General features: G+C 43.6%; 1 protein-coding gene across 1 annotated transcript in view; it reads left to right on the top strand.

Moving 5' to 3' along the window:
• The first annotated feature begins 22,229 nt into the window (after positions 1 to 22,229).
• The window catches only part of Lmcd1 (LIM and cysteine rich domains 1), a 68,570-nt gene continuing 65,661 nt past the window's right edge, over positions 22,230 to 25,138 (top strand). Inside the window, exon 1 of the mRNA XM_004651482.3 lies at positions 22,230 to 22,360. Within this exon, the coding sequence (XP_004651539.2) occupies positions 22,319 to 22,360 (42 nt within the window). The 5' untranslated portion in view covers positions 22,230 to 22,318. The remainder of the gene's footprint in view (positions 22,361 to 25,138) is intronic.

Genomic DNA, 25,138 nt, shown 5'->3' with positions numbered 1-25,138 from the left:
TGCTTAGAAATACTGTTCTTAGTTATCAGGGGGCTTGTTAGAAAGGAGCCACATAACACCATCATTGAAGTCTGACCTGGGAAATGACAGTGATAATGCCCTGGGTAACCATGCCTTTGTATATATTGACAACTAGTAGCCATTGGGATGAGGCTTCTTCTAGTGGCTGGAAACTACTCTAAGTTGAGAGTGGTCACAGTAGAAGGCCTGCCCACTGCTAAATGACTTTTAAGTTCCTCCCAACTCAGAGAGCAGGCCTATCATAAATGGAATTTCTAATAGACCACTAAGATGTAAACAAACACTTTTTGCCTCCCCAAATAAGAATTTTTTTTAATTTGTTGTTGTTGTTGTTGTTTACTTATTTGAGAGTGACAGAGAGAGAGAGAAAGAGGGGTAGAGAGAGAATGAAAGAGAATGGGAGCACCAGGGCTTCCAGCCACTGCAAACGAACTCCAGATGCATACACCCCTTGTGCATCTGGCTAACGTGGGTCCTGGGGAATCGAGCCTCGAACTGGGGTCCTTAGGCTTCATAGGCAAGCATTTAACCTGTAAGCCATCTCTCCAGCCCCCCAAGTAAGAATTCTAACTGATGTCTAGATATACAAATCAGTAGCAGTCACGAGATCAGACAGTGGGTGGTCTAGAGAGACCAGTAGAACTCATTCTGGCTTGACTGGAACTTTCTCTACTAACATGTTAAATCCTGCATCCTGGGGAAAACCCCTGAGTCCCAAATATACCAGGACAGCTGATCACTCTGGAGGTAATTCACCGACCCATCCCTACCACTTGAGGGACCCAGGGCAAAGGAGATAAGCTAAAGCCCATGCAATGTATGTCTAAATATATAGAAGTTATAAATCAAGCTCACATGCTAAACAAAAATATTCTCTAGCCTCCTACCCATGAGGAATGTTTTCAAAACAACGTGGGAGGCCAGGTTTGAATTCTGAGTTCATGGGCACCTCTATGGTTCTTTGTCCTTCTTCACATTCTCTTCCCAGGCACAGCTCTGTAGTACACCAGAATACGTTTTGCACATGTAAGTGGGGATGCTAGAACTCCACCTATACCTTCAAACATCCATCCCTTGGTCACTCCTTGTTCTTAGGAATAAACTGTGATTAAATCCATTCATGGAGAAGGATAAGCTCATAAGTGGATCAGACTGAGCTGTGCATGACCTCACACATCTGCAATCCCAGTCCCACAGAGGAGCAGAGAACAGAGAATCAAGTTTAGGAATCAGTAAAGGGATTCCAGCTCAAAACAAAGAGCAGGTGGAAAAGTGATAGAGTGGGACACATGACATTCTGCTCCAGCCTCTGTAGATGACCCCGCACCACACTCTGCTACAGATGCGTACCTGGGATGCCACTCCACACACACCCCACATGTATGCACAGTTTGCTCTGGAAATGGAATTAGGAACTTTCACAGGAGTTATGGAGTCTGAAATTCCCAGAGTCTGGCCGAGGAGAAGCAGGTAATCATACTGACCTTCAGAGCTGAAACCACTCTTACTTGGGGCTTGGCTGGTAGTCACCAATCACCAGAATGCCCTCATAGTTGGACACCATGGGGAGAAATAAAATTTTCCAATACTCTACCAGAAGCATGAGGTCAGTTATTCAACATAGAGAAATGAAGTTTGCACAAAACCTGATGGTGAGACACAGCTTCAATGAGGACTGGGATGTTGCATAAAGCAATCCCATGGGACATAAAGCTGATGTATGGATACATCTGCTGCACAACAACCCAGCAGAATCCATGGGGAGACATACAGAGGCATGAATTGTTCACACCTTCCCTGGTGGCACTGTGTCAGCAGTGGCCAGGAGCACAGATACATCCTAGATCATGTGAGGAACACAAGAACAGCTACGAAGAGAGATGACCACGACATTCAGACATACACTCCCCCTGAGTCATTACAGCTAGTCAGTCATACCTCAGCAATCGGAAGGCAGGTCACTCTTGAGCAAGCCTGATTCACCATCTCTTTCAATGACTGTCCCCATCAAACTTAGGAACTACTCAATTTGTGGGTGAATCACTTCTAAGTTAAGTAGGAGTATCTCCAAATTAGCTCAAAATGATCAAACATATCACTAAGATGAAGGAAAGAGACGTGAGGAGTTAGGGGAAAAAATAGAAGGCTACATTCTTTGAGAAAATTTATTTTCTTTTGAAATGCAGGACTATTTTTGTAAAAGTTACTGACTCACCTACTATTTTTTAATCATTGAAAAGGGAAGTGAATGAGTGTAATGAATTGCTTTACAACCAAATAAAGATGCCATGTGGATATTCAGCTTTCTAATTTGGCTTATATTATTCTAGCTACATCCAAAACGCATACGTGAGCCTATGATTGATTTGTTTCTGGGTTGGATTGCTTAAGGGCTTTCCATAGTTACAAGTAATTTCCAGCAAAGCTTTCTCAGGCTTTCTGGGAGGTAGCAGCATAACTTGCCCCAAAATACTCTCTGGCCTGGTCACCCTGAGTCTTTTTCTTGCTCTCATGGGCTAGGAACTGCACTATGGGCTCTTGGAAGTACACCACAAAAGTCCAAAGACCCTTCTTTTGTGTGTGTGCATTTGTGTACAGGGTGCACATATACAATGTCAGGTGTGTGTGTGTGTGTGTGTGTGTGTGTATTGACATGTGGAGGCCAGAGGGCAATATTGGATTTCATCCTTTATTACTCTCTATCTTATTCTTTGAGACAGGGTCTCTTCCGGAACCTAGAACTCACAGATTCAGCTAGAATGGCCAGCTAGTAAGTCCCAGGGATTCCCTGACTTGCCCTTCCCAGAGCTGGGATTATAGACATGCACCACCACGTCAAGTGTTAACCATGGATTCTGGTCTTATTGCTTGTGTGGTAAGCATTTATCCAGTGAGCCATCTCCCTCACCCTTCCTGTCCTGAGTTTCCAGTATCTTTTGTCAAGGTTTTCAGTTCCAGGAAATGGGAGGGAAAGGCGTTCACAGCTACCTCTGTGAGATGTAGAGTCAGGCCCACTGTGGCTTTTCTAGCTGAGATAAATACATGGCTGTGCCTGACTGCAGACAAGCTGTTCAGTCTCTGAACTTCAGTCTCCCTATCTGTGAAATGGGGATACTCAGAGGCCCTTGCCTGGAGGATTATGGGGAGGATTAAGTGTGACTATCTTTGTAAAAGGCTTGGCTCCATGCCTGGCCACATGGCAAGAGCTCCACAAATGTTCACTCTCCTTTCTAATGGAGGACTGTTCGGAGTTATTTATGTCGACACTCTAGAAGTTAAGCCACTGGAATCTGAACGTTTTGGTAACAGAAAACTTTAAGCTCTAGGCAAACTGAACTTTTTCTTTTTATTTATTTATATTTTTGCCACAAAGCCCATACTTCTCCTGTCACAATGTATCCCATTCATCACCTTTCATTCTAGTTCTTTGTTTAAGGTCTGTATTCCCCAGGATCCTGGGTGCATGTCTCACTTTACTGCTGCTTGTCCCACACTTAGCTGAGCAAGGTATATAGAAATAAAATACAACATTTGTCCATTGACTGAAAGACTGAACAACCAATGGACCAATGGAATGTCAGACTGAATGAGTGAAACGTAGCAAACAATAGAATATCTGGCTATCTCAATGAATGGTGAGTGAATGAGTGAACTAGGGATTGAAATTGGCAGTGTATGTCAACTGGGTTTTATGAAGACTGCATTTATGACACAAGAAGATGGGACTAACCATACTAGATATTAGCTTGGAAACAATGAGATCTTCTGGGAAAAGAAGGTAGCTATTTTTGAATAACTTGAAGCATCGTATTCTTTTTCATTCCCATCAATGATAGGATGAGTGATAACACCCTACTGGAAAGCATTACTCACTCCATCCTCACATCCCTCCCATCTTCCATCACAAGCCAGGATCTATCTGGCAGCTGCTAGCCTCAGTGTATCTATTCATGTCAGATGACATCACCACCAAGTTGTGTGTCTTAGACTGTGACAACAACTGGGGACATCAACAGAAAGGTCCAAAGCATTTATTACCTAGTTTCTGATAACTAAGAATCCTTCCTGAAATCTCCCACCCACCCCTCTCCTCTAGGTGAGCTCATCCACGTTTTCCAGAAAGGTTGGATAGTGAGTGGCAAGGCATCGCTGGACTTCATCAAGTGGACTTGGCATATGCAGAGCTTGTGCACCAGCTACTGACATACTCATCTTTCAGTGGCTCTGGAGCCCTGCCTGCAGCTGACTGGATGATTCCTCTCCCTCCACCCCACACAGACCTGGACAATGTGCAGGGTGAATTGGAGGAGATCTGAATTGTGTTTTTCACTGACAACCTATTTTGAACTGACACACTCAAAAACATTATGGAACACCATAATTGCTATCATAGTCTCCTCCAAACATGTGTAACTGAGATGAAATATGCAGATGACATTCCTACTGTAGCAGAGGAAAGTACTCTTAAATTCACCTTAAAGGTTTCTGGGAAGATTTTCTAAGATGACCAACCATGATCACACCTACAACTAGCTAACAATATGCCTCCTTTGTGCCAGGTACTACATTACACACTTTATAGATGTCCACACATGGGACCTGTGTGCCCAGTACCAGATGGTTGGCAACATCATCCCCTCTTATAGACAAGCAAACTGAGTAAAAATAGCAAACCAGGGATTTGATCCAGATTTTTCTGGCTGCAAATTAGGTATTCCTACCCCTCTACTGGCTATACTATAGTCCAATAGACTCAGATATTAACCTGGATTTCCAGAAGCCTAGCTGAAGGAGGTGTCACTGGGGGCAGATCTCATTTCTAGCTCATGTCTGTGTCCCTGCTGGTTGCTGCCCATGTGTGCTTGTTTGTGGTTCTGGCTGGTGTTGGTCTCCTTGTGCTTGGCTCTGTGAAAAAGGGACAGTTCTTCTGTCATTATGAAACTTCCCCTGGATCTGTAAGCCTGAAATAAATCCTGTTTCTCCCATAAACTGTGTCCATTTGGAAATTCATCCTACCAATGTGTAGCTGACTATAATACCCACCAAGACAGGAGGTAAGAATGACAGCCTGTAGGGCCAGAGAGATGGAGCGATGAGTGAAACCCTTGCAGCACAAGCATGAGAACATGACATCATATTATATAAATGGTGGGTATGGCAACCCCCATCCCAGTGCTTACGATGTGGAGACAGGATCCCGGGGAAAGCTGTCTACCTAGAATAGCCAAATTGGCAAACTCTGGGTTCAAGTGTGACCCTGTCTTCATAAATAAGGTAGGGAGCAATTGAGGAAGACACTTAACATCAACCTCTGGCCTCTAAAACCACATGAACATACACCCCCTAAACACACTCTCTTTCTCTCTCACACACACACATACACACAAATACATATACCACACACACACACACACACACACACATGACAGCACAAAGAGTGGGACATACTGTAGAACATAAAGTAGGTGGGAAATGATAGGGCCTAAAACTAGAGGGAAGCAGAGGAGGAAATCTTGTGAAAATACAATCATGGTTTTCTAAGACTCAATATAATCCATCTGTATCCATTATTTTCGTATTGCTGCAAATAAATTCCTAACCAGAAACAATTCAGGGAAGTAAAGATAATTGTTTCGGCTTACAGTGACAGCAGAGTCCATAACGGCAGGGAAAGCATGGCAAGCAGGAAGCCAGCATTACACGCTCACAGCAGCAGGGAGAGAACAGCAGGTGGAGCCAGGCTAAAAATAAATAAAGCCTGCTCCCAGTGGCTCACTCCCAAAGCTTCACCTTCTGAAGGCTCTACAACCTTCCAGAATAGCACCACCAACTGACAATAAAGTATCCAAATACATGACCTTATGGTAGACATTTTATGCCATCCAAGAAAGTTTACTTTGGCTACAAAGAGCCGCTACTTGTTATATACACAAATGCAGCAACATCTTTGCAGAATCAGGCTCAGGTGACAGAGTCATCTCCCAGGGAGAGAGAAATCATTATAGGGAAATTTTAGTGAGAACCTACTCATGGTCAAGGAAGAATGGGGTAGACTTTACAAGGGAGGGGAACCTTGGGAGAGGCAGGACACTATGGGTGTCTCTGTGCGACAAGAAAACAAACAAACAAACAAAAAAAACCTCAACTGAGACACTAGCAACCATTGTCTGGGTGTCAGCCATGTGCCAAGCAAGCACATGCTGCAAGGGTATGGCTCCTTGGTTTAGAAATAAAACGTGCATCATCTCTCACCTCCTTTCCACTTAGCACCTATGAGCTAATTTTATGTGACTCTCCACAACTTAATTATGGGGACTATTTGGGATAACATTCTATTTTAGAGTAATCTTCTGCACATCAGATAATGGGGAATTAAGCTTGTTCAACTCATGAAGAGATCCCTCATTAGTGAAGGGTAGAGGGATGTATTATAGTCTCATTCCCAGGAGAACTGAAGAGACAGAAAGGAGATAAGAATCAGCATATTTAACACCTTCATTAGCATCTTTCCCCATTATCACATTTTTCCATCCTGCTTGCCATGCTGGCATTTTAACTTTCCAAGGCTTGCTGAAACGGGGTTACTTGGTAATGTCACCCTAAAGGATATTGAATTCATTCTCTTCTCTATAAGGAAAAGAATGCCTGGAGAAGATGCATAGGTACATTACCTGGGGAGCAAGAGTGACATTTGTGGACTTTGTTCAGATCAAAATGTGTAAGTACCTGTATAGTCTCACCTATCTGATTCTGTGGTTTGGTTGAGGTCAAAATTAGACTCTGGTGTGAATGAGGGGATGTATGAATTGATCCATGTTAAGATGTGGCTCTGAAATATTCCCTTAGTCTCACTGAACACTTGGTCCCCAGCTGGTGGCATTTTGGGGTCTGGCTGGTGAAGGCTTTGGGCTTTTGTGGTTCAGCCCTGCTTCCAGCCTGTGCTCTCTGTTTCTTGATTCACCAGGATGTGAAGAGCCACTGTCTCATCCTTCCACTGCTGTGGATGAAGGTGTTCTACCACATGCCTTCCCTGCCATGTGGACTGACCCCTCTGAAACCATGAGCAAAAATCAACTTCTCTTCCCTTTGGTAGTTTCTGTCAGGTTTTTGTTATAGTGATGAGACAAGAAACTCATGCATTCATCTCCTGTCTATTGCCTTTCTGGCAGGATTAAGTTCCCTTCTGAGAACCCCACATTGACCTAGTAGTCCTTTTTGATTCAGCCTTGCTCATCTCTTTCTGTCATCAAAGCCTATATGTCCTGAGACCTGCCTTTACTGCCTCCTCTGTGTCCTGAGTGGTAGAAGGTATAGGGAAAATGTAATGAGACTTTACATGTTTAAACAGATCCTGTCAAGTCAGTCAGTGGTAGCTCAAAACAGGCACATGGTATTGAATGCCCTGTATGAGTTGTTTAAAGCTGGGCTGCCTCTTTAACAAGCCATTGCAAACCTATGAAGCAGCCCCTTCCAAGCTAGCCCATGCACACAACCACCCCTTGTTACACCAAGGCTCGTGGTGATGCTTGAGGTAGGAATTTGGGACAAGACTCTTGATGTCATTCTTCCTTAGTGAGTGAGTCACAGCAACATCTCTCTCCAATGTGACACATAAAACATAACAAGGGTATTCTTTGTAGGTATGTGGTGTTGATATGTGTGGGGTGTGCACAGAGGCTAGTGGTTGACATATGTTATCTTCCTCAAGTATCCTTCACCTTATTCTTCAAGTCAGGGTCTTTCACTGAACCTGCTGCTTACCAATTCAGCTAGACTAGCTGGTCAGTAAACCTCAGAGAGTTCTAGTCTCTATCACTACAGCATTGGGATAACAGCTGTGAGCCACCATGCCTGGCTTTTTCATAAGTACTGCGGATCTGTACTCAGGTGCTCGTGTTTGTTCTGAAAGCACTTTACGCACTGAACAACGTCCCTAGCCAAAATAAAACAAGATCAATCTACATGTTGTTTGCAACCTGCAAATTAGTGACAAAAATCCAGTCAGAGCCCAACCCAGAACACTGCTGTGAGTTCTCTAGTGTCTCATCCCAAGCAAAATCCCCAAAGACTACATAAATATCATCACCACTCCATTGAGAAACACTTTACCTGTAAAAAGGTCATTATACTTTAACTATATGCTATGGTTTGACCATGTCCCCAATGTTCCTATATTGAAATTTAATCCTCATGTTCTTATGCTGATGGTATATGAAGATGAGGCCTTCATAAGGTAATTAAGATTAGAAGATGTTGAGAGGGTGGGGTCCCCATGTTGAGATATATATATACATATGCCATATATATGTATATGTATGTCATATATATATATGAAGAAAGACCAAAATTAGCACCTTACTCTGCCTTATCTCATGATGCCTTCCCAGAAGACCGTTTCTGCACACCTAGAACATGACAGTCCTATGCTGCTGGACTTCCCATCCTCAAGAAACATGAGCTAAATATATTCAATTCTTTATAAATTATCTGATCTTAGGTATTTTACTATAACTATAGAAAATGGATTATGACCATCTGCTTTTACCTCTAGCTGCACATTCACTTCTCATAATTACAATTTATATTAATTATTTAATAACAATTGTTTCTCTTCTATCCCCTGACTTACACAGGATTTCTGTGTGTGGGCATTCTCAGTATAAGAAGCCAACAGGTACAGAGCCACCCACGATGTGCATACTGCTATGGATGGAGCTTCCCTGTACAGCATGCCTTCCTCTCCATGTGTTATAGTTCCCTTTTCATTGCTGGGGCAAAGAACCTGGCCAAAGTCAGCTCATGGGATAAGCGTTATTCATTTTGGCTTATAGTCTCAAGTGGAAGTTTCATGATGGCAGGAAAAAGGTGGGTAAAGCAAAAGCTGGACATCACCTCCTTTCCAACATCAGGTGGACAACAACAGGAGGAGAGTAAACCAACTGACAATGGCAAATTGGGGGCTCATAATCCTCAAGACTTATCCCCTGTGACACATCTTCTCCAGCAAGGCTCCGCCTCTCAAGTTTCTGCCAGCTGGGTATCAAGCAAACGTGAGTTTATATGGGGAAGCTGATTCAAACCATCACATTCTACTCCTGACCTCCATAAAATCATGATCATTCATTACATAAAAAGAAGTGTATTCAGTACAACTTTAAAAGTCTTCATCATTTTAAAACTCACAATACTGTTCAAGCATCCCCATAGTCCAAGGTCTTTTAACTATAAGCCTGTAAAACCAAAGACACATAATGGCAAGAGTGAACATTCACAGTACAAAAGATGGCATTGGCCATAGCAAGGAAAGATTGAACCAATGTAAGATCTAAGACAAGCATGGCAAATAGCAAATCCTGCAGTTTGGTGTCCATCTGTGATCCACAATACAACCTCTGCGGTTCCAATTCCACCCCTCAAGCTGGGCTGCTCACAGTCTGGGGAAAATTCCATCCTGAGCTGGCAGATCTCCATGGAAGCTTTCTCATAGTCCTGGCATCTCAAAAAGTCCTATGACTCTGGCCTCCACACAGGGACTCCAGCAAGCCTGCCTCACATTGCCCAGTGGTCATTTACAAAACACCAACTAAGTTACAAATCCAATGACCCTGTTCTTTATGCATTTATTATACTCCAATTGTACCAGGTGGGCACCAAAATTGTTAACCCAGAGGGCAATAAAGCCAAATGAAAGCAAGATGCTCTACAGCATTCAGGTCTCCTTCTTTCAAAATAGTCTGCATTTTTCCTGCTATCCCAATGCAAAATGCTGGCACAATATCAACTGTGATTATCTTTCAAACAATTCCAACTGAAAAAGGCTGTAGTCTCAACCTAAAACTTTCATTTCTTTCTGTGTCATATTCTTTGCACACAACAGTCTGTTTTTTCAAAATTCAACCTGCCTAAGTTCTCAGGACATGGAAAAAAACATAGCTAGCTCCTCAAACAAACTGCTTCCAGCCCAGGCCAGACAAAGTGCTTTCTTCCCCAAACCTCACAGTCTACATTTCTTATTGCATTTAGGTATTTCAACTCTGACCATAATGGTCCATCAGACTCTGTTTACAGAACTGCAAGGTATTTCCAAGTCTCAAAATCCTTTCACATCCCTGCCACAAATCAGTTTCAAATGATTAAAGCCACACAGTCAGGTTTCTAGCAGTAATGACCCATCTCCTCTGGTACCTACTTTGTGTTTTAGTTAACTTCTTGTTGCTGTGACAAAGTACCTATGGTGGTTTGAATTAGGTATCCCCTATAAATTCATGTTTTCTTAATGCCAGCTGATGGCATTTTGGTAAGTGAAGCCTTGCTGGGGGAGGTTTGTTCTATGAGGGCTTAGAGTTGCTATAGACAGTTTCCACTTGCCACTGTTTGGTTCACTTTCATGCTGAAGTGTTCTATTTGCTGTTGCAAAAGTGCTGTTGAGTGTCCACTCATGTCATCTTTCTCCTGTCATCACAGAGCTTCTTTGAATCTGCAAGCCAAAACTAAACCCTTTACTCCTACATAAAGATAACTGCAATAGCACCCAATCAAAAGCAGCTGATCAGAGGAAGTTTTTTACTATGGTTTATACTCTCAAGAGGAAGCTTCATGATGACAGGGGAAAGCATAGCATGAGCAGAGGCTGGACATCGCCTCTGCCACAGCAGGTGGAAAACAGCAGCAGGCAAGTGAGATGAACACTGGCAAGGGGGAACAGGCTATAACACACATAAGCTGCCCCCAACACACCTCCTTTCTTTCAGGGTAACGGTTCACACAAAAGGCAGTCTGCCTCCAAAATTGCCACCATCTGGTGACTAATTGTTCAGAACACATGATTTTATGCAGGACACCTGATTCAAACCACCACACCATGGCTGAGAGTCCTGTATAGCACACTTGCCTAGATTAAGTTCTAACCTTGCATCTAGGGGCCTTTTGCACCCCAACTATCTGGAAGACCTTGGGCAGATGAATTCACATAGTAGAGCTCTGGTTTCTCATATGTAAATAAAGCAACACCTATGTTCATTTTAAGGACTTAACTAATATGGCATTAAGGGCATAAAGAGATATATGTGCTCACACCCATCTGCTTTGAAAATAAGGTAATAGAGATGTGTGTGTGTGTTGTGCAGGGAGAAAAGAAATAGGATCACTAAACATCATATACACATGAGCATGTGCATCTGTACAAACATATATAGACACACGCACACACACACCAAAAATAAATAAATAAGTGGTCATAGCAAGCTTTTTCATCCTAAGAACTAACAGAAAATTAAAACTTCAATGAAGATCCAATGATGATAGGATGATTCTGAAGCATATTTTTTTAAAAAAAATTTATTTATTTATTTGAGAGAAAGAGAGAGATAGAAAGAGATGGAGAGTGAATATGGGCATGCCAAGGCCGGTTGCTGCTATGAACAACCTCCAGACACAGGCACCACTTTGTACCTCTGGTTTTACATAGATACCAGGAAATTGAACTTAAGCCATCAGACTTTGCAAGCAAGTGCTTTTAACCACTTAGTCATCTCTCCAGCCTCCCTGCATTGGTTTCCTACACAGCATAATAAATTATCACACCTTAGCACTTTAATGCTCCTATCATATACAGATATTCTTTGACTAAGTAAGGATGGGGTTACATCCTTTATAAGCCCACCATAAGCTGAAAATATTGTAAGTCATAAATGCATTGAATACACTTGCTCGACACCCTAGCTGAGCAGCATGACACATTTCAGAGTAGATTCTGTTCACTCTTGTGATGACATGGCTGAACAGGAGCTATGGTTTTTCTTTCAGCAATGCCAGAAACTATCATGTCAAATCTTACCAGCCCAGGAAGAGCTCAAGACTCAAACACCAAAGTAGAGTTACCAACAGATATATATCTCTTTCACACTACCATAAAGCTACAAAATTCCTAGATCAAACCATCCTTAGTTAAGGACCACACATAGTTCCCACAGGTTGGGAGTTCACACATGGCTTAGCCAGATTATCATCTCACAAAACTCAACTTCAGGTGTCATCTGAGAAGGAGGTAACTTCTGAGACCTCTGAAATTCAGCTCTGCCTCTAAGTCCCTGTGGCTATTAGCAGAATTCTCTTTCTTATTTATGTAAGACTTATGGTGTGGCTGCTTCTAGCAAGACAAGGGGAAGGGTAACTTCTGCCTCCAGCTGCTAGGACCTGTTTTCATAGGCTCTCCTGACCTGGTCAGGAGCACTTACGGAAACTTCCTCTTTTGGTAGCTTATTTGAGACCTGAATTGTATCTGTAAAATCTTAATTTGTGTTAATTTCAGAATGCAGAAGATGCAACAGGATGGAAGTTATAGGTTAAAAGCAAGTTATAATTTCACCAACTCACAGGAAGGGAGCAATAGAGAGGCTGAGATCATGGGGTCAGCTTGGAATTCTGCTTCCTATAGATAGAGATGACCAAGGGGACACATTTGCAAACAAGGAGGAAGGATCATATCCCCATTTTTCAGAGGCTAAGACTCTAAAGTGGCTTCCCAAAATAACAGCTCCCTTGTGGTGGAGCCAAAGTGAGCACACATGTGTGCACACACAGCTGTTTCCTAGGTTTATATCTGTGCTCTTTCTACTCCCTTCACTAGCTGAAGCAGGAACCAGGTATGTTGCAAAGCTGATACTCAGGACATATTTACCACTCACTGCTGGTAAATCAGAACAAACTAGTTGCAAAGTTGGCATCAGCCACACCAATTTTAGCAGAACTGGGATCAAAATTGAACACTCCAGTACCTTACCCATTCCTATGTAGGACACATGGATTCTTCCTGTGTCCCTGCCAAAGACCATGAGGCAGAACATTGGTTGAGTCCAACAATTTTGTTTTGATCCAGATGCTTTAGCTGTATAGGCAAAGGCTTTCTGGATCTAGGAGGCCATCCAAAAATCTGGTGAAAATTAGACCATTATTCTAAAATTAAAGTTCCTGCAAAAATGGCAGGGAATAAAACCAAAATTTCTGAGTTGTGAACAAATCATAAATATATGGTTAAAATGATGGTTGAAATTAACACAAATTAAGTTATAGTGTGTCACTCATATATATTTATATCAGCTAATTAAAATATATTATGTGATCCATGGACTATTTATACCTACTCACCCTTGAGTGTTAGATGGTTTAATGACTATAATATGTCAAAAGCATCACAACCAAACAAAAGCCATCACTCATGTCAGCACACTGTGATAACCAGGGCCATGACTGCTATAGTGGCACAAGAAAGCATCATTGTGGGGACTGGGATAATGGCTTAGTGAGTAATGTGCTGGCTGCATAAGCATGGGATATTTAGTACCCATATAAAATGCCAGACATGGTGGTGTTCTCCTATAATCCTAGTATTAGGGAATCTCTGGTGACCCACTGGCTAGTCCAGGCACATAAGTGAGCTCTAGGTGTAGCAAGAGACTGTCTCAAAAAATAAGGTAGAAATCAACTGGGCAACACCCTTTGTTCTGTTTTTTTTTAATTTTAATTTTTTTCTTTTCACAATTTTTATTAACATTTTCCATGATTATTAAAAATATCTCATGATAGTACCCTCCCTCCCCGCCACACATTTTCCCCTTTGAAATTCCATTCTCCATCATATTACCTCCCCATTTTGTTCTGTTTTTTGAGGTAGGGTCTTGCTCTAGCCCAGGCTGACCTGGAATTGACTACCTGTGCCTCCTGAGTGCTGAGATTAAAGGCATGAACCACCAATCCCAGGTTCTGTGTACGACTCTTGACATTGACCTCTAGCTTATGTATACACTCACACAAGTGCATGTGTATCCATGCACACATATGTGCCCATACATACACATACACACCACACACAGACATTCCACTTTATTTGAAATTTTTATTTATTTGTATGTATATATGTGTGTGTGTGTGAGAGAGAGAGAGAGAAAGTGTGTGTGTGTGTGTGTGTGTGTGTGTGTGCGTGCATGCACACACACACACACACATGCATGGGCACTTGAAGCTGGAAATGAGCTGCAGACATATGTGATATTTTCTGCATCTGGCTTTACATGGGTACTGGGGAATTGAACCCAGGCTGACAGACATTCAAGCAGGTATCTTTAACCACTGAGCCAACTCCTCAGCCTTAGCAAAAATCTGTAAAACACCATTATGAGACATGATTAGTGGAGATTCATGAAAGTATCAAGCATGAAACCCAAAGATCTGTATTCAAAGTTTTGGTCTCTGTCTTTCCAACTTGGTGACTTTTGGAGAAATCACTGTTGCCCCCCGAACACATAGTAGACCCATAAGTTACTGATTCACAGTCCCAAATTTCTCCACATCCCAATGAAGGGGTGTTAGTTGCCAGTAAGATTTCTGCTAGTTCTTGTTAGTTGTTGTTGTTTGCAGCAGATCTCTGCTTAAACCTCTCTATAAGTACTCTGTCAAATGTGATAGTCACTAGCTGAATATGGCCATTTGACACTTGTAATGTGGCTAATTTCAATGGAAATTTACTGAAAGTATAAGCCATTTCCACAGTTTAGCACATGAGATACAAAGAACATCAAACATCTCATTGATTCTTATATCAAGTCCAGCTGGAAATGACAATATTTTGATATTGTGTTAAATTAAATTAATTAAACATGTTGTATCTGCTTTTTTTTGTAAGCATGGCTGTTGGGAAGTTTAAAGTGTCACACATGGCACACATTATGTTACAGCTGGAAAGTGGTGATAGGAAGCATTGAAACATTCTTCAGAAGAGCTTTAACTTCTTAGCATGTCTTAGAGGTCCCAGTGAGATCCGACCCTGCCTAGTTTCCCCACATCATTCCTTCTTGGCACAGACTCTTCCAATTATCACTCACAAAGCCAGTGTCTGCCCTTTGTTCTCATGGCTTCATGAGCTCCCAGAGACTCTACTCCTCATGGCTACCTCCAACTCCAACTTCAGGTCTCAGCTTACATACCATCTCCTTCAGTCAGGTCTTCCTGAACTATGTGATCTAAAGATGAATGGCTCTGTCATTGTCTACTCACTGATACCCAGTATTAAATTAGCTAAGAATCTGGTCACTCAATGGATGCCATTTGAATTCACTAAAATAGTGATCTATGAGGACAGGGACCTCCCTGTATTCCTGGCTGTTTTATCCTTAACTCAGGACTGAAGCCATAGGTCCCTGTCCAACATTGTTATATCACTGATTCATGCATGAATGACGAAAAGAGCATGAGATTCACTCAGAAGTACCAGGTAAGACAAAGGTCAGGATAGTAGCATGGTCTTATGCAAATGCTCTCTCTCTACCTTATAATCAGTCACTTCTTGTGTTAGTCAGCTTCTCATTGATAGGACAAAATACCTCACAGAAATCAGTTTAAGTGAGGAAGGATTCCTTTCTGCTTAGAGGCCCATGTAACAGTTCATCATGACAGGGAAGGCATAGAAACAGGAGGCAAGAGCTTGAATCAGCTGTTCACATTCAGCCCACAGTGAGGAAGCAGAGAGCTGTGATTGCTGAATGTTCTGCTAGCTTTTCTTCCCTTTTTTATTTATGAGCAAGAAGAGAGAGAAGGGAAACACTCAGAGAGAGAATGAGTGCACCAGGGCCTCCAGCCACTGCAAATGAACTCCAGACATATGTGCCCCCTTGTGCATCTGGCTTACATGGGTACTAGAAAATTGAACCTGGGTCCTTTGGCTTTTCAGGCAAGTGCCTTAACTGCTAAGCCATCTCTTCAGCCCACATTTTCCTTTTTGTCCTGTCCAGGTTCTCAGACCATGGGATAGTACTACCCATAGTTACAGTAGGTCTTCCCACCTCAACTAAGGTAATTTAGAAAATCCCTCACCGACATGACCAGAGATGTGTATGTCTGCTGATTCTAAATCCTTTTTCAAGTTGACAACCAGAGATTAACCATCACACTCTTTCATGATCATTATGAGAGGCAATAGGGATAGCTGAAAGGCAGTTTCAAATTAGAAACTGCATTTGGATTTCCGCTGTGCACTTTCCTACTTGTATGACCTTGGATAAAGCACTTGAATTTTCCATAGCTTTCTCAAAGATCAACTAACGTAAGAGCTCTGTCAGTCTTAAGAGGTAGTTAGTGCTCGAATATTTTCCAAGCGGAAGGATATTTTGAAATTTATTTACCTGCATGTCCCCAGCACCTAAACCATGATGTGACTTAAAGGCAATTACCCTGGAACTGCTTGATGAATGAAGAAATGCTCCCAATAGGTCCAACACCCTAAAGCAGTGCACCTTGGGATAATCAGACCTCTCTACTATTCCATCTGGAAAAAATGCCTTGTTTTTTTTTTTTTTTCCTGCATGCATATGTGTGTATGGTGGGTATGTATAAATGTTCTGTTGTGTGTACAGGATGGCATACAGGCATGTACATGTGGCATGTAGAGGCCACAGGTTGATATCAATGAATTTGTCAGTCACTCTCCATCTTATTTTTTTTATACAGGTTATCTCACTGAACCTACTGCTCACTGATTTGGCTAGAGTAACAAGCCGGCATGCTTTCGGGACCCCTCCATCTCCACTTCTCAAGAGCTGGTATTACAGACACATGCCACCATGACTAGGTGCCAGGGATTTGAATTCTCATCTTCATGTTTGCACAGCAAGCACTTTCCCAGTGAGCAATCTATCCAGCCCCAAATTGTGTTTTCTACCAAGAAGAAAGAGGACCTCAGGGTTGTAGTAAAGCTGGAGGGCAGTAGGACTCTGGGACCTCCAGAGTACATAGATCTGGAGAAGGGATTAAAGGGTTAAAGTCTGCATCCTCAAGCAGGACAAGAGCAGGTTCAAAGGGGAGAGTACAGATAATTGTTTTCCCACAGCAGATCTTTTTTTCTAGAACAGAGGGCACTGGCCACCCACAATGGCAGGTCCTGATGTTTTAGTCTGAGTAGCAGGGAAAGAATGCCCCCTTCACTGTACCCATAGCCAAAGATAAACCAGAGGAAAAGTGGAGGGTCTGTGATGGAAGCTCAACAGTGTTGAAGTCAATAAAATTAGCATTCTCCCTGGAGCAATGATTTCTTAAGATGAGGGGAGAGCAGGGTGTCTGGGCAGGAGTGGGAAATGACTTCACTGCAAAGGCTCTGCCTGCTTTGAAAGGGATAAAGCCTGCCTTTGTTACACTCCTGGCTTCTGTTCCCATTGCTCTAAAACATGAAAGCCTCTGGCATGACGTCTTGCTTTAGCACCATTGTTCTTGGATTTGCTACTGAAAGGGCTGCTCACAGGAAAGCTTCTGGCCCAGGCCAGGCTTCTGTTGGCCACTGTGTATTTACATCCTGCTTTGACATGCAGCCCACCTTGGAAGTCTGCACAAAATACATGAAGTTCATCCTTGCACCAGCTCAACTGGCCCCACCTGACCTGATAAGTGCTGACTGAAAGCCACAATTTAACATAAATGCTTGCATTTATTCATTCATTCACTCATTCCTTCTGAGAGGAGGGTAGAGTTAGGGCTCTTTATCTCTTGCCTAGTTCCCTAGAGACCTGTTTTTCCACAAACAAACAGGACCCCTCCTGTGAGGGAGGTCTCTCATAGGAAATAAACATTGTTGTTGGTCAAGTTCAGTCTCTGGAACTTGGTGCCAGAGCTAATCTCTTCCTGAGTCAGCCCCTAGCCTTAACCAACCAGCTGGCCCTCTGGTTCACCTGGGACAGAAGACAGCCCACCACACTAAGGTTATAAGTACCTTTGCAAGGGGAGGGCTGGCTCTCTGATCACTTGGAAATTTCCAGTGTGGGTGAGTTTTTCCCAAGCCAGGAGGGCCCCCTAGCCCTGACTCTCCACATGGGTTCTTTATCCCCTCCAGCTCCCCACATGGCAAGAGCTCCTGGAACTTTCTTTTCTCTTTTCTTTTCATCCTTTTTCCCCAGGCCCTCCATGTGGGATCTCTAGCCATTTGGGTGCCTTTTCTTGGCTCTACTTCCCTCAATAAACATAATAAGTTAATAATTATCCTTCTCAGTTTTCTTTTTTATTCAATTCTTTGACTAAAAATAGAAATGAACCTAGGGTTTGGGGTGCAAGGACTTTCCTGGACACTTAACACCCATTACACTTCACTCAACAAATATGCTCTGAGCTTCCCTTGTATTCTTGGAAGTTGGAACTACAGCAAGAAGCAAACAAAATAAATTGATTACAGTAGAAATCCATGAGGAAGAAATAAGTCTTCTCTCATCTTGAAAAAGTGAATTGGGGCAGGCTGGAGAAACAGCTCAGTGGCTAAGGACACTTGCTTGCAAAGCCTGCTGGTCCATATTCAATTCCCCAGTAACCACACAAAGCCAGATGCACAAAGTGGTACATTTGTCTGGAGTTCATTTGCACTGCATGGAGGCCCTGGTGCACCCATTCATATTCTCTCTCTCTCTCTCACTCTCTCTGTCATTTACTCTTTTAAAAAAGTATTTAAAGACACAAGCTGGGTATGGCAGTGCATGCCTTTGATCCCAGAGGCAGAGTAGGGAGGATTGTCATGAGTTTGAGACCACCCTGAGACTACATAGTTAATTCCAGGTCAGCCTGGACCAGAGTGAGACCCTGCCTCAACAAACAAACAAACAAAAAAGAGTAAACAAAAGAAAGGTGAATAGTAGACAGAAAGTCCTTCCCAGGAATGTAAAAAGAGAATAACAATTTGGAATCCCTGGTCAATATTTGATATCTGTGGAGGAGAGGAAGGGATAAGGGCTCACCTGCTGTGCTGAGGAGATGGCTCAATGGACAAAGAACTTTTTAGGCAAGCATGAAGATCTGAGTTTGGATCCTCAGCACCTACATAAATGTCTGGTTAGCCTGCATGTAATCCAGGCATCCAGGAGGGGGACACTAGGGATTCTGGGGGCAAACTGGCTAGCTGAACTAGAAAAATGGGCCAGACCTGCAAGCAAATGAATGCCCCTGCCTCAGTAAATAAGGTGGAGAGTATTCAAGGAAGATACCTGGCATTGGCTTTTGGACTCCACATGCATCTGCACATACTTGTGTACCCGCACACATGTAAAAGTGGATAAACATTTATGTGCCCAGAAAAGCTCAGCAAATATACATTAAGAAAAGAACGAACTGGATTTTTCAAAAAGCCTCCAATAAGAAAGCTCCAGAATGCAACCTGAAGTTCCAGTTCTCACTAAATCAATCCTAAAAGACATAACATACTTTCCAATGGAATTTGGGTCTCCCTACAACCAAGTTTTTGTTTTAGCCCACTGGAAACATAGCTCCTGGCATAGGAATCTGGCAAGACAGGCTCTAGAAAGACCACCTCACTTCATGGCACACAGAGTAGTATTCTTTAGGATAAAAATCTTCTCTCCTGGCAGGGAAGAAATGTCCCTGGAAATCCAAGTGTGATAGAGTGATGTGGATTCGCAGACAAAAGCTGGACAGAGCAAAGGAAACTTAGTGAGTTTCAACTTATCAAGGACTCTTGTGTAACTCAATTTACCTAAACGTGACTAATTCCCTAGGGTACCATGTATATCGCTGGCCTCTTTCTACCCAAGTAAGTTCTGTTCTCATTGTTTTATTTTAAAACAAGTCTTGTTGAAGAGTATAGCTTTGGGGGCTGGGAAGATGACTCAATGGTTAAAGGCACTTGCTTACAAATCCTAATGACCTGCGTTCAATTCTCCAGCCACACATGTAAGCCAGATACAAAAAGCAGTGGAAATGGTGTGAGTATGTGGCATTTGTTTGCAGTGACAAGAGGCTTTGGCATGCACACACATGTGCAAATAAATAAATAGCATTTTAGAAAAGAGTACACTTGAGGCCCAGACAATAGGAATGGAAGGGTTTAGTGGGGAGGGAAAAGGGAAGTTGGAGGAAAATAAACACAAAATGAACTGGTACCACAGAAACCTTTCTCCTTGAAGGTAGACTAAAAGAGTTAACCCTCAACAGGAGGACAGGGTGAGCATCTGAAAAGAATGGCCCTAGAGAGAGTGGGATGAAGCTAATCTTAAAAACATTTGGCTCTGGCCTGTAACTCACAGGACCACAACTCTGTTGTTACCCACACTGAGCTATTGATTGGAGAGATGTACAATGTTTCTAAAACAAGACAAGCTTCTGTCAAAGCACTTGTGTACCTGCCTGAGATAAAAGGTTAAGACCTTATTGCTGGAGACACCATATACTGCCTGGCTGGAATCCAGAAGAGAGTCAGTCCCCAGACAGTTAGCCCTTCTAGTGCTGGAAAGCGCTACATGAGCTACTGGGAGAAAGTGACCAACAACAGTGTGAACAAGCAGGGGTCTAAGCTACTCAGAAGCAACCAGCCAGGCAAGATACACACACCACTACAATGGTGGCACACAGCCTTGGCTAACCAATGACTTTCTGATTGGCTAAGAGAGCCACTCAGTGGAAAGGAACCAATATCTGAAACTGGGAACTGGATCTGAATCCTATGAAGACAAAGATTATCTTCTCCAAAGTCAAGCTCTCACTAATATTTTGCTAAAAGAGGGGCTACATCCATCAAAATCTCCTTAAATTAAAAACACTTATCCAATTTAACCTATGCTGATTTCACTCTCCATTGGAAAATATGTTTCTCTTTTTCAGAAGGTAGCAAGACCTGAAGAGATATCCCACCTCTTGTATTTCAGCCAAGGCCCAGGAGAAACCACAGAGGACTTGGGGAAACAAGCAGGAGTGCTGCTTCCATGGTAAACCTGACAATCAGCACCGGGGTGAAGGAGACCAACTCTGAGGATACTCAACACTTAATCAAAGCAAAAATGCAGAGGCTCATCACTGAAGTAGACAGACTAAAAATTCACCCACCAGGGCTCAGGGAATTTTGCACAAAAGGGGACAGAAAACTTATAAGAGCCACAGGTTGGGACTTCATGCCCAGAAGCATCCCCTGCCCCCCCCCCCCGCAAAAAAATGACTGCTCCTCCCACAACACATAATCCACAACCCCATGGGGAATATTACCAGCAACCCCACTGAGGATTGTCCCCAGCAAAATGGGGACAGGGAGGAGGGAAACAATGGTACCAATACGTGATATATCCATACAAAGCATGTTCTTAATAAAATGCTCTTTCAAATAAGGAAAAAAGAAAGAAAGAAAACAATATAGCTGTGGGGTTTTATCCTTGCTGATTACTGTGTCATCACCAGGTTTGAATCATAACGACGCTACATGTATTAACTATGTGCATTCAGTGTAAAAATGTGTCCCTATAAGCTTCAGTAAAATAGAGTCTTCTTCCTCCCAGAATAACGATGTACATTCGAAAAATCATGAGAACAGGGTTTTGTTTAAAACACCAGCATAGGGCTGTGAAGATGGCTCAATCAGTAAAGCACTTTCAGAGCTAGCATGAGGACCTGAGTTCAGATCCCCCACCCCACATAAAAGCCGGGAGTGGTTGCAAACTCCTGTAATGCCTGTGCTGGGGAGGCAGCCAATGCAGGCTCCCTAGGATTTCTTGGTTATATTCGAGTCGAATTGGTGAGCACCAGGTTCAGTGAGAAAACCTATCTCAAAAAGTTAGGTGGAGAATAATTGAGGAAGACACCTGAAGTCGAACTCTGGCCTTTTACACCCCCAAGTGCAGCACCCCCCCCCCCCCATGATCTTAATTCACTGGAGTTTTCTCCCTCTGGTAACTGGGGACAGTGACACGACTCCAAGCTCCTGCAAATCACCTGACTCCGCGCACCCTTAGAACAAGGCGCGCAGGGTGGGAAGGGGAACACAGCTCAGAGTTTATTTTTGGAGCCAGCTCACTAAAAATACCTCGGCTTCCCCCTTGCTCCTTCTCTTTTGACCTGAATGGATCGCTGGCCCCGCAGCCCGCCCCTCCCTAGGCCCGCTGTCCTTTAAAGGAGAAGGGCGTGGGGACGAATTCCTGCCTCCGAGGGGACAGACGCGAGCCACCGCGGTGACAAGTAGGGGCCCCGCAGGCTGCACTGACGTCAGCGCCCAGCTTGGCAGCGCTCGCGGCCTGGGGCCCCGGCCACTCAAAGGGCGGGGCGCAGCCTCGCGCTGGCATTGGCTGTCCCGGAGAGGGCGGCCGCGAGCATTGGCTGGCGAGGTTTTAGAGGGAGTCCGGCTCTCCAATTAAAGCGGGCGGCGGCGGCGGCGGGCCGAGCACGGAGCTGCCCGCTGGGCGCGCGAACCTGGCCATTCAGCCAGCGCTGTCCCCGCCGCGCCGTCGCGCCTCTGCCCTAGAAGCCCGGCGTGGCTTCTGCATCCATCGCGGCCGACATGGCAAAGGTGGCTAAGGACCTCAACCCAGGAGTGCAAAAGGTGAGCGAGGCGCGTCAGTATTACCGGTTCCTTCCCCATCCGTGGGCAGGTCCTTACCTAAAGGCACGAGAGGAAATTCATCAAATTCCCAGACCTCACATGAAACAGAGATAGGTGGGAATACGTGTTTGAGCCGGCAGGCGCATCCTCCTTAAGCTATACTTAAGCCAAGGATTTACAAAGGGTTTGAGCTTTTTGGTGATGTTAACTTAAGTTGAACCGATGTAAAAACCTTTTGGAGAGGGGCACTTTTGCCTGATCAGAGAAAGTGCCCTAGCATCCCCTCCCTGTCCTCTCTGATTCTTGTTCCTTCTGGTGTGACTTTAGTGCAGGTTCGGGGACTGTGTTACTCCCCTTTGCTCCCCTCGTCCGGTTGTGTAGTTTGCCCAGCACACAGCAGCCCTTGTAGCAACAGAGGGCTAATTTCTGTCCCCAGGGTCAGCACGTTTCCCTTTCAAGAAGGGCTGGCCTGGAGCCCAGAAGGTCCTGGGTAAACTGCTGCAGGAGAGACCAACAACCAAGCCTGGGGCTCCAAGCCAAGCCCACTGCTTGCTTACCTGAGCTGCTCAGAGCAAGCAGGTTAGAGATTTGAAAGAAATGGGCACAGAGACGATTTACCATGCACAAAAGGAGAAACTGAGATCCAGAGTCACAAGGAGTTGGTTCCAAGAGCCAGAAACTTGGAGAAAATATCTTAAGGTGTTCAAACCCTGGTCCTGGCCCTTTTTAGCTGTTTAAGAGCAGCCAAGCCACTTTCTGAGCTGCAGTCTCCTAGACCCCACTTCCCCCCCCCCCAACAAACCTACCAGGCTGTGATACTGGGGGTTAATCTTTCCCAAAGAGTAATTGTTGAACTGATTTCAGAGTATATAATCTTGTAGATCAAAGTCCCCCTTAGCTGCTATTATATGTAAGGTAGAATGAGAGAGCAAAAAAGCAAGAAAGGAAGGAAAAAAGGGAGTAAGGAAGGAAAAAAGAGAGAAAGGAAAAGACAATATCAGAATCAAACTAAAGATGTGAGACAACTGCATGGAGGCCCAATTTTCCCCATGTCACAGTTGTGCCCTTCTACACACGACCTGCCCCAGACACAGCTCCCCTAGAGCTCAGTGAATCCCTCTGCAAGTTACTCCAAATCAGCTTTAATCTGGGTATCTCCCTGGAATGTACCATGCCCCATTGCATTTGCCAGACTATTTGTAGGATCGAGTCATCTCTTCTTCTGTGAAATTCCTATAACATTAGATCTTGGGGAGATACCTGTAATTTACTACCTAGATGCAGACCCTGCCCTTACCATCCTGTACAGTTTTCTCAAGTGCTTAAGGGTAAGGCCTTCTTTTTCACCAAAACAACACAAATAAATCACACACATACTGAGCTAGGCTCTACAAACAATGAGAAAAGCACAGAACATGTGGCTAGCCAAGCCCATCAGGTTTGCATGCATGTTTGTATTCTTTCCAATTGTAACACTGTGATATGTGTGTATAGGAACCTCCCCAAATTGAGTCAAAACAGTAGAATTGAGGAAAATTGAGTGTTTCACTGTCTTCAGAAAAATAAGATGTTGCAGGTGTTGAAGACATGCTCTTGATAGCATGTGAGGTGAGAGGCCCCATCTTCTCAGAAGCCTGAGCCATGCCTGGAGAAAGCCTTGTTGTTATTTTCCTTTGCATAGGAGACTGTGATTATCTGGATTAGAGGTGGAACATGTTCTCCTTCTTCTCACCCTTGAGTGCCAACTTTCTTGGCCTGCAAAGGGGTTATTTTCCATTTAGATCCAATTACAGGCTTAGAGAAAGAATGTGGTGGGTCAAGATGAAAGGGCGGGTATTTTTTACCTCTTGGAATTTCCACAATCAGGGAAGATCTCTGCTGCACACCATGGATTAGCCGATTTCTGCAGCCGAAAGAGTGGAGGGAAGAGAAGGAGCCCAGGAAAAGCGGGCCATGCTGAGTAGTGACTGAGCACTGTGTCATATCAATAACATGCTGAAAAGATTTTATTGCATATTTACTTTGTAAATCTGCAACAGGGCTGGGGGTTACAGCATTTGGCTTCAGGATGCATGATCACACTTAAGACATTTTGAAACACTCTCACAGAGTCTTCTAGCCACAAAGGCCCTATTTACAAAATGTGGAATGCTTAAAATGGCATGCACCACTGTCTCCCTGGCCATGGCCCCCAAGAGTTGGGAGGGAATCCCCAGCAGCTTAAAACTCATAAAAAAGTCTTCAAGAGAGAACACAAAATCCCAATCTTGAATTGCCTTAGCGATCATCTGACCAACCTAGACAGGCTATGGCTTCACTGTGGGTCACACACATCCACAGGTTCTCAAGCTCCTCGAACCCACGCTGAGTCAGATGTTCCCATTGGCTACCTTTAAACCATTATTCACTTTTCTACTAGGAGGGAGAAGGTTCCCTAGCACAAACAGCTCCCTGAGCATGGTGAAATTTCCAATCTTCCTTGGTAGCAGAGTTAGAAGGCCAAATGCCATCTCTTGATGGAACCAATCACTTTGATAGATCTGTTCTACTGTTTGCCAAGAATTCTGTTTGCTGATACAGGGTTTGGCCTCATATCTAAGTTCAAGTCCCAGCTCCACCATTTCCTAGCTATGTGTTCTCAGACAAGCTACTTAACTTCTTGGTATCCTTGTCTCATCTGAAAACTGAAGAAACAGTGGTAGCATCTACTTCTCAAGGTGGCCATGATGATTAAGTGAAGTGATGTCTAGAAAAGGCTCAGCATGTGAGTGAGCACTT

The sequence above is a fragment of the Jaculus jaculus genome, chromosome 14 (assembly GCF_020740685.1).
Source record: "Jaculus jaculus isolate mJacJac1 chromosome 14, mJacJac1.mat.Y.cur, whole genome shotgun sequence".
Lineage (NCBI taxonomy): Eukaryota > Metazoa > Chordata > Mammalia > Rodentia > Dipodidae > Jaculus > Jaculus jaculus.
Note: the sequence above shows the minus strand (reverse complement) of the source record. Positions and strands in the feature narration are given on the sequence as shown.